We start from the raw sequence: 10,500 nt of genomic DNA, 5'->3' as shown, positions 1-10,500 counted from the left end.
TATTATCCAAATTGTAGCAAAACAGAAATCAGAGAAGGCATGCATAGAACATATGCTAGATAATACAGAGTAAATAAGCTTTCCCCTTCGGGATAATTCAACTCAACCAAGATAAAATGTCCTTGATCTCACCTTAAAGGGAAACTCCTTGAAATGTCTAGAGTTAGCAAGCTGGGGAATAGGGACATGAAGGAGACTGCTGGTTCCTTTCATGTTTTCTCAATCTTTCCCTTCAGCAACATGAAGTGGCACTGGCATCTTAGATCCCCTCTCTCTGAGCTGAAAGCCAGAAGTACCTTTATGATTAGTTCCCAAAAGGGGACAGACTGAAAACTGAAACTCTGACTCCACCCATCCCATTACCCAGGACAGTATCTCCAGTAAAGAGGAGAAATACCATGCTAATGGGCTTCGGGACAAAAACTGTCTCTACTGCACTTCCTAAAAGATGAAACTAAGGTTACCTAAGGTCACACAATACAGACAATAAACATAAGAGTTAGGCGGCAAACCCAGGTCAATCCTAAGCCACCAACTATCACATTAAGAAAAAGGCTGGGAAATTAAGACATTTTATTCACAACAACTAGATGGTATAGATAGCAAGAGAAGTGTAAACAAGGTACCAGAGAAATTCAGAGCAGAAAAATTGCTGCTGTCTAAGGGATCAGACAGTCAAGAAGGATTTAGACACTAAGTTAGGAATACAAATACAAGCAGGGGAAAAAAAGGTTTACCTTCAAGGACCTTATGTTCTAATTGGGAAATAAAGTCAGTGGAGGTATACTGCTCGGGGGCATGGTAGAGAAAATCTGAAAAGTCAAGAGTATAATGTAGAGAAGGAAGGTTGCAGAGAAGACCAGCGAGAACATGAGTTCAACCTGCTCCCGAGAGATGCAATGACCACCTTGTTCTCTTAGCATCGAACCTTGGGAGATTCTGGGTCACCAAGAGAGGCATTGACACCAGGCTCAGTTATCACAGGACCCTGGAAGGTGAGCAGCCCTTATTAACTGATTAACTCCTCTGCTACAGAGGTCAAATTCCCAGCTACTTCCCTTCTTATCAGGCAACATTTAGTGCAATGAAAATTCACCCTTGTACTTCTTCAGCTCAGCTTACTCCTGCCATAGCCCAAATACTCCTCAGCCTTCCTATTCCGTTGGACCCTCTGGAATCCTCATCGTGTTGACGACAAATGACCCATGACCTTGAATCTCATCTCTTCTCAATCTTTCCACATCCTTGGGCTAGAAGAAGTCCAGATCTCCCCAGAAAACAATGTAGTCTTGGCTATCCTCTCCCGGTGCCCAAGTTCCCTCTCTCACAATCCCTAATAGAGTGGATAGAAAGGGGAGGGGAGAGGAGTGGAGAAAAGGCGAAGGGAAAGAAGGGCAGGGAAGCAAAAGCTACGGAGTGGTCAAAATACAGGTTTGTTTGAGTAAGGGCCATAAGCACTGAACCCTCTATTATATAGAGCAGAAACACTAAGAAATCCGGCTGTGGTGGCTCAGCTCTGGTTGGTTAATCTTCCCCAACCCCCCTTTCCTTTCTCCCTCCCACTCTCTCCCTCCCTTTTAGACTGCTGGGGCATTTGGAAAGTACAGTAAAAAAAAAAAGTAGCTGTTCAGCAGAAGATGGGATCTGGCTTTTCAACTTACCGGCCCAAGGCAATTTATTTGGATATTGATGGAAGAATTCAAAAGGTACCCTTACTTCTCTGTCCTTGTCTTTTTTGGCAGAAAGCTCCTCGGGAATGTAAATTCCCCATATTTTTCTGTCTTAGCTTTGTGAGTGCTGGCTATTGCATCTGCTGCTTACCGATTAGGGTGCCTCTCAGGGTCTGAATGGCCCCGATGGCAGATGGCCCAATACGCTGGCTTGAAAGGGACCTGCCACTCTGAGTCTCCCCTGGGTTTCCAAGAGGGAAGTAATTCTTCTTGGAAAAGAATAGCAAGGTCTTCGTACTGCATGCACTCCTGGGTCAGCGTGCAAATGCCTAGGATAATTGTTTTCTTGGACTCTTCCCCAGGCTTCTGTGTAGTGCCAATGTTTTCACTTCTGTGCCAACTTTAGCATGTGGAGAGAAAGAGAGAGAGAGGTCTTTTTCCAGTTTTCATCCTTCACAAAGGAGTCTGTTAAGTCTTGATGCATTGCTTGAGAACAAAGATCATTAAGACAAAGCTTTTTTTTTCCTATTTCTCAAGCTCTCCCCCTTTGAAACTAATAGATTGTTGCTATTAATGAAATTAATTCTAAATTCACATTCAGGTACAACAAGCAATATCACAGAAACATGCACATGTTACATACATAGGACTTAGTATATTCATATATTTCAATATCTGAGCTTTGTTACATCCTCAGGCAGCCAAGAAGCAAATATTTCAAATACAGTTAATAGGAGATAGCTTGGTCGCTTACAGACCCGGTCTGTTGGAAATGGAAAGGACTGTTCCATCCCTCCTTGCAGGGTAGGTAATCTCTGAGAGAATTCATCTTCATTAATTATTTTTGATATTGTACTCTTTCTCCTTTGTCAAATTCCAAGCATCCATGTTAATATATTTTTCTAGTTTTTTAATTTCATTCCCTCCCCATCTTCTAGAGCATGTACCCTTCATATCATTTATAAAAGGGATCAAGAATTGACTTCTCCCCATCTGAAAATGAACTCTTGCCTGAACAGGCATTTATGAATTCCTTTGTTTCATTCTGATTGGCAGGGAATGTCCTCCTCCCACCCCCAAATTGTGTTTAAGATTGAACAGATTTGAAGTACCTTTAAAATTTTCTTGACGAGAAAAAATGCAAGGTAAAATTTTATCAAGGGCAAAATTTTCGTTGGATTTTGCAATGAATCAAATATAGCTGCCAGGTCTTCACTGATACAAAAGGGACAGCATTGAAATGTAGATCATGGGATGGGGGAAGGGGAATATGATGCTCTGCCAAAACTGTATGGTTTGGATCACTAATGAAAAGATGTATGTCTTGCTCTCTGATGAGATAGAGCTCAAATCAAAGCCTAGAGTGAAATGAAAAGTACTGATGTGTCCCTCTCCTCCCACATAATACACACAAACACACAAACACACACACACACACACACACACACACACACACACACACACACACATGCCCCTCTTCCTTTATCTTTTGAAACTGCATTTGTCAGCCTCCCTTCTCCAACAAATGAATAAAATTAATATCCTGTTCAGCTCCACAAATGTTTGATTTAATCGTACCTGATCAGAGTGGGTCTGCGTTTCTAAATTTTAAATAAATGACCAAAAGAATTGTTGCTAAATTAAACTAAACTATAAGCATTTTCTAAGATCAGTCCTCTAAATGTCCTTTTTTTTTTTTCCAAATGAAGACAGAGATTTTAAAAAATATAGACCTGGCTTCCAGGAATGAGTCAAACTTAGGTGAGAAAGGTTTTATTTTTATCAGGGTGATTAGAGAAAGAGGAAGTAAGCTTTACTTTTTGAACTAGTCTATCTTTTAAAATCTTGGTTTTTAGAGATCATCTACTTCAATGCTATCATTTTACAAATCAGTAAACTTTGACCTTCTAAAGATTAAATGACTTGCCTAAGGTTGCACAATGGAAGGAGGTTAGGTGACTTTATAGTCACAAAAAGGGGATTCAGATCTTGCTTAGTAGGTTTTCTTTTACTTTTAATCAATCACATCATCCACACTTCTTTCCTCATTTGAAAAATAAGGGGGTTCAATCTCTAAGTCTTCAAAAATATTTCAGTAGTAAATGACAAGCCAGGACTTGAACCCAGATCTTTTGACTTCCAAGTTAAATCCAGTATAACAATGTCTGTCCTTCATTCTCAAAGAAGACCATGACATTAGGAAGATGATGCCACATAGAGCACATGAATCAAATTTGAGTGAGGGGCTGCTGTGCTAACGCACCAGCCTCACTTTTCTCTCCAGAGTCAACTGGGTCATGTCTAGATTTGAATCAGGATGACTGGAGACAGTCCTGGATGTGAGGCAATCAGGGTTGAGTGACTTGCCAGAGGTCACACAGCTAGTAAATGGCAAGTGCATGAGGCCAGATTTGAAATCCTGTCCTCCTGACTACCAGACCAGTGCTCTATTCACGACACCACCTAGCTGCCTCAAATCTAGTATAACACACTGCTATTTACTGTACCACATTAGGCTATTTATTATTTTAATAATAATTTTTACTTGTCACCACTTTTCAATTTGCAAAATGCTTTCTTTTTTCTATCTTTTTATCCTCTTAAAATTATGTAAGGTATACAATATTAGTGTTACTATCTCCCTTTTTCAAAGGTATAAATTGTGGAGCAAAGAGAAAAGGTGATTTTGTTTAAAGTCCCATACTAACTGGAAGAATATGAGGCATTTCCTAAGGTTCCCAAACTCATGTCATGTCACTCCTTGTTCACCCTCACTTACAATACCATCAGTAAAGATCACATTTCATGGTTACACTATAGAATCTCTAAAGGTACACTGAAAATGATGTAATTAATTTCCACCAAGGGAAAAGGGATTGTTCCTTTATAGTTTGCTGTATTTTTCTTTATAAAAATGGAAACAAGGATTGAATCCAGTCAAATGTTTTCTGGACTAGTCAGTCCCACTAGACTGCAAGTGTATAACATTAATATTAATAAGCCAGAGAATATTCAGAGTAGGGCAACAAGATCATGTCACATGGAGATCCTGTGGAAGAACTAGAAATGTTTAACCTAGAAAAGAGAATAGCTAGGGCATAAAATTACTTTCAATAGATATTAGTCACATAAAAGAAATAGACTTGCTCTCTTTGGCCCCAGATGACAGAACCAGGGCCAAAGAAGTGAGTATGATAAAGACACAGATTAAGTCTTGTCATAAGAAATATCACTCTAATCATTAGAGCTCTCTACAAAAGGTTTCCTCCTCATCAATGTTCTTCAAATATAACTGGGTCGGGGGCGGCTAGGTGGTGCAGTGGATAAAGCACCAGCCCTGGAGTCAGGAGTACCTGGATTCAAATCCCGTCTTGGACACTTAATAATTACTTAACTGTGTGGCCTTGGGCAAGCCACTTAACCCCATTTGCCTTGCAAAAACCTTAAAAAAAAAAAAAGAAATTTTCTTTCAATTTTTTTTGGTATTATTGATTTGGTTTTCTTCTTAACTATATAGCTCTTGCTCATAAGAGCAAACCTTAGTGTTTTTTTCCCCTTTTAAAAATAAGGATGGTTTCCTTAAACACACATCTGACAATTTCATATCCATACTCAATAAACTCCAGTGACTCACTATTGCCTCTAGGACAAAATATAAATTCCTTTTAAAAACCCTTCATAAGCAATCTTCCTTTCTAGCTTCATTCTTCATCATTTTTCTTCCCATATCCTACTATCTAGCCAAAATGACCTTCTTGCCATTCTTCACACATGATATTCCCTCTTCTCTCTATATCTTTGTACTACCCATTCTCTGTGATCTCCCTCTTTATCTCTACTTCATAGAGTCCCTTATATCCTTCAGGACTCAGCTCAGTAACTATTTCCAACAGGATGCCTTTTCTGCTTAGCCTATCATTAGTGCCCTATCTCATAAACTGGTTTGAATTTACTTTTTATTTATTCTGAATATACATAAGTAAATTACAATTTACATACTATTTCCTCTGATAAAATGTAAGTTCCTTGACAGTAGAGACAATCTCATTTTATCTTGTATCCCCAGCTCCTTACAGAGCAGACATTTGTTAAATGTTTGTTGATGGATAGATTGTATTCTGAGGGTCATAGAAATAATAATAATAATCATAGTCTTAAAACTATTTTAATTTTATTTTTTAAATTTGTATTGTCATCTTTTTCTTTTATATCACCTATGTTTCCCAGTATATGCCTCACAGAGAATGCAGAAAGGAGGTCGGTACATTCTCAATTCTTTGATATTTATTAGTGAGTAAAAAAATAGAAAGGAAAAAGGTTTATTTATAAGAGAGACAATTAAATTCAATAGTCTCAAGTTCAATAAACCCAAGAGCATATGTTATTTGAAGAAGACCTCCCTTTTTGACAAGAATTGCCAAGAAAACTGGAAAGGAGTTTGGCAAAAATAAGAATTTGACCAATAAATTACATCATATTCCACAACAAGCTCAACATGGTTATATGGCCTGACCAAAAAGTCATATATTGAAAAAAACATTGTAGAAGACAGCTGGACCACAAACTTTTAATACCTATGACTAAAGGAAGACTTCTTACCCATAAGAAGAATAAAAGTCAACTATATGACCAAAATTACTGTAACTAGGATTAGAAAGGTAGTGACTGGGGAAAAAATATTTGCATTAAATATATCTGATAAGGATATAATAAATATATCTGATAAGGATATCTGATAGCCATTACATATAAGGAGTTAGTACAAGTATGTAAGATCAAAAGTAATTTTTGGCATCTCAGATAGAAAACTAGATTTTAGTAAGGAAGAATTCAGTTTAAATTTGACTTTAGGCATTTTCTAGCTGTGTAACTCAGAAAAGGAGACAGCTAGATGATGCAGTGAATAGAGTATTAGGCTTGGAATCAGGAAGACTCATCTTCCTGAGTGCAGATTTGACTTCAGACAATTACAGTTGTATGACTGGGCAAGTCACTCAATTCTGATTCAATTTCTCATCTGTAAAATGAACTGGAAAAAGAAATGGCATGCTACTCTAGTATCTTTGCCAAGAAAAATCACAAAGAGATCATCACAAAGAGTTAGACATGACTGAAAAGAATAACAAAAAAAAAAAAAAACCCAAGAAATGTCATTTCATTTCTGTCTGCTTTAGTTTCCTCATCTTTAAAATGGGAATAATAATAGTACCTAAATCATGGGGTTGTTGCTAGGGATAAATTGAGATAAGATTTTTGAAGTTCTCTACAAACATTAAAACCCTATAAAAATGTTGCTTTTCATTATTATAGTTATAATCATTATTGTTTTCCAAAGGTAACCGGTCACCAGTCACTCCAAAAAATTTTCAAACTATTAACATCCATAAAAAGATGACTAATTCAATAAGAAAAGCAAAACACAAACCAATGCATTTCCAAAGTTTCATCTTATACTTAGCAAACTGGCAAATATAACAAAAGATAGAAATAGCTGGAAGTGTTACAGAAAGGCAAGTACAGTAATTCACCATTGATGAGATTGCAAATTGGTCCAACAATTCTGGAAAGAAATTTGTACTTATGATAGAAAATTATTTTAAGTGGGCAAATTTTTTAATCCGGATATCCCATTGATAAGCATAATTCCCTAAGAGGTAAATGGCAAAAAAAAAAAAAGTCTAACATGACCAAAATATTTATAATAGAACTTTTTGTATTACTATACTTTTTTTTTTAAGTTTTTGCAAGGCAAATGGGTTTAAGTGGCTTGCCCAAGGCCACACAGCTAGGTAATTATTAAGTGTCTGAGACCAGATTTGAACCCAGGTACTCCTGACTCCAGGGCCGGTGCTTTATCCACTGCACCACCTAGCTGCCCCTCTACTATACTTTTTTCAAAGAGCTAGAAACAAAGTTGAAGCCCATCAATTGATGAATGAATATATAAAATATATACTTTACTATAATGGAATACTACTGTGCTATCACAAACCATGAATATGATGAAAACAGCAGCACATGGGTAAATCTTATCTGAATTGATACAAAGTAAAATAAACAGATACAAGAAAGCAATATTGATGATTTCAAGAGTGTAAATGGAAAAATCAGCTGCTAAACTATTGAAAATTCAGTGCTATAACTATATCAAGAGATAAAAGAAAAAATTTTTGACAAAGCACATTCATTTATACTAAAAACAAAAATGCAAATAAAAAGACCAACAAAAAAATGCTGAGGTAAGAGGTATGGAATAGGAAAGAAAGGAGATAATAGACTTTTATGGTTTATTCATAAAACTGATTTTATGTATTTTATATATATATGCGTGTGTGTAAACACATATATAAAAGTATGTCATTTATTATTACATGACATGTTATACATATAGTGTGTAAAAAGAGTCATAGAAATAGATTTTATGCTATACATTGTGCCATATTCACAAATGTATTTGTAGTTATACACAATCATACAAAAAACTTTACAGAGAAACAATTAGAAAGCTGTCAAATAAATGCAATGTTCCATTGCAAAAAAAAAATAGCTCGGAAAACTAAGCAAAGTTCAAAGTTTATAAATTCTGTGAAATAAATCTTTGATCCTATGATCCTAAAATGGAGTTGCATTTAGGACATAGAATAAGCCTTCAATAACTCCCATATTCGTTATTTGCTGAAAGTTTCTAAGACAGACAAGTAGAACTGGCCATTAAATTGTTCAATTTAAGTTCCTAGGTTTTGCCTCTAGAAGAAATAGTATATGACTCCATTTTTTTTCAGGTAGCAAACACAGGAAATTTAGCGCTTTAATTAAGATTCTCCTCAGTCCTAAGAAGAAATGATGTATTTGAGAGTCCTATTTCCAGCTTGCTTCAAAGCTGAGAGTGTCCCCACAGGCATTTTCATTTCCCCTCACAAGAAGATCAGATATATTTCTATTTAACCTTATTTTCAATCTATCTCTTCTAGAGGTTTTGTATCTACTTGTGTTTGGGAAGTGTTTAATCATGAGAACAGTTGCTCAACCATTCCTATTGTCTACCTCATTCTTCTATTGATTCACTGTACAGTATAAAATACTCCTTCTCTGTTCTAGGATGCTGAATTAAGTGATAAGTAATCATAGTAATCTATGTTGTTAGAGCTCCCAGGCCCCAGCCAGAGACAGCACCTGGCAAAATATCTGTGTTAGATCTACCTTTCTTCCTTGGAGATGCTCTCTATCAATTGTCTTCTTATGTCTTTTTTAGTAATTACCAGATTAGCAAAGACCTGAGGTTTAACTCTCTGTATTAAAAAAAATTCAATATTTTAAACATATATATATATTTTTTTAAACATATATTTTTTTTTCCCAAACCCCAAGATGAAAGGTTTCAGGATTCCATGAATAAACCCAAATGGCAGAGAGACAGAATTACAATTTTGGAGTCTGTATTTTATGAAGCAATTTCAAGTAACAATTGCCTCCACCTCTTACAATCTTTCCAGTTTCAGGCAATGTTTTTTATGGCTTCTTCTTTCTTCTTTTTTTTTTCCTCTTTCTTCTGTTCCATACATCTATATATCTTATCATGAGTTGGTTTCTTCCTCAAACATCTCTCCTAAACTCCCTGAAAGTTCACACTGAGGCATGATCTATTATTCTTTATCTTATGGTGCTGCCCTCAAGGGAGTCATTCAAACCCAAAAAGGAACCTGACTTGACCAGTGTTACAATTGACCTTATCTTCCCTCTTTTCTATTTTATAGGTTTATATTAAATTTATTAATATTAGGTTTATAAAAGAATAAGTACTTTTCAATTTCTCTTAAACATATACTGTCTTCAGAAAATCAATTGGTTTTTTATTCTGTAATTCCCAAAACTAGTGACCATACATATTATGTATACATATAATAGTAGTTCATGCTAATAAATATGCCTAAAATAAATACAATAGAAACAAAAGTAGAACTACATAATAACAGAATATATGTGCTGCCTATAAATAGCATATGAAAATAAATAGCAAAATTATGCAAAATTAATGTACAAATATATCTGTTGTACATAAGTATGTGGGGGTTACCATATTCTTTAATGAGCATATGAAATGAAATGCAACACACTTTTCAGATTAGTATTGTCTTCTGACTACACAAATAGCTGCTTCTTTTTCTAACACTATTTCCACTGCTATTACGCTTTTTCAGTTTATGAAGCAAAACAAGCAAAAAAAAAAAAAAAGATTTTCATTTGCTAAATGCCCTACCCATTTTACTTCTTTTGATTGAAGGATGAAGGGAACAACTATTTTTCTATATCAGATATCATCTGTACCAGCTCCAAGGTCAAGGAGTACTTTAGACTTAGAGATCTGTAGATTCCTTCCCACTGCCATGATCTTTCATTTTTATTTTTTTTTTATTATTTTACTATTTTTTAAGATTTTTTTTTGCAAGGCAAATGGGGTTAAGTAGCTTACCCAAGGCCACACAGCTAGGTAATTTTTAAGTATCTGAGACCAAATTTGAACCAAGTACTCCTGACTCCAGGAGAGGTACTCTATCCACTGCACCACCTAGCCACCCCTGATCTTCCATTTTTTAAAAATTCATAATTGTTTATCAAGAGAATGTTTTTATATGGCTACAAGTAGTGATGGTTACTGAATTATGGTAAATAGAAGTCCTTCAAGTATTCTCTTGCCCTCTTCTGTGCTCTATAAATGTTTTTATATTCTAATTACTTTTGGCTGATATGTGGCAAGAAAAAAGAAATATTTACTTTTGAGGAAGTTTTTAGGTTCTTTGAGCCTAATCATTTTCTTCTTTTTACTATATAA

The 10,500-nt window shown here is 35.6% G+C and overlaps 1 protein-coding gene across 1 annotated transcript in view; it reads left to right on the top strand.

Moving 5' to 3' along the window:
• Positions 1-1,604: 1,604 nt before the first annotated feature.
• PDE9A (phosphodiesterase 9A) overlaps positions 1,605-10,500 on the top strand; it is a 187,956-nt gene continuing 179,060 nt past the window's right edge. Inside the window, exon 1 of the mRNA XM_074213911.1 lies at positions 1,605-1,706. Coding sequence (XP_074070012.1) covers positions 1,638-1,706 — 69 coding nt within the window. The 5' untranslated portion in view covers positions 1,605-1,637. The remainder of the gene's footprint in view (positions 1,707-10,500) is intronic.

Source organism: Macrotis lagotis, chromosome 1 (assembly GCF_037893015.1).
Source record: "Macrotis lagotis isolate mMagLag1 chromosome 1, bilby.v1.9.chrom.fasta, whole genome shotgun sequence".
In the NCBI taxonomy this organism is placed as follows: Eukaryota; Metazoa; Chordata; class Mammalia; order Peramelemorphia; family Peramelidae; genus Macrotis; species Macrotis lagotis.
Note: the sequence above shows the minus strand (reverse complement) of the source record. Positions and strands in the feature narration are given on the sequence as shown.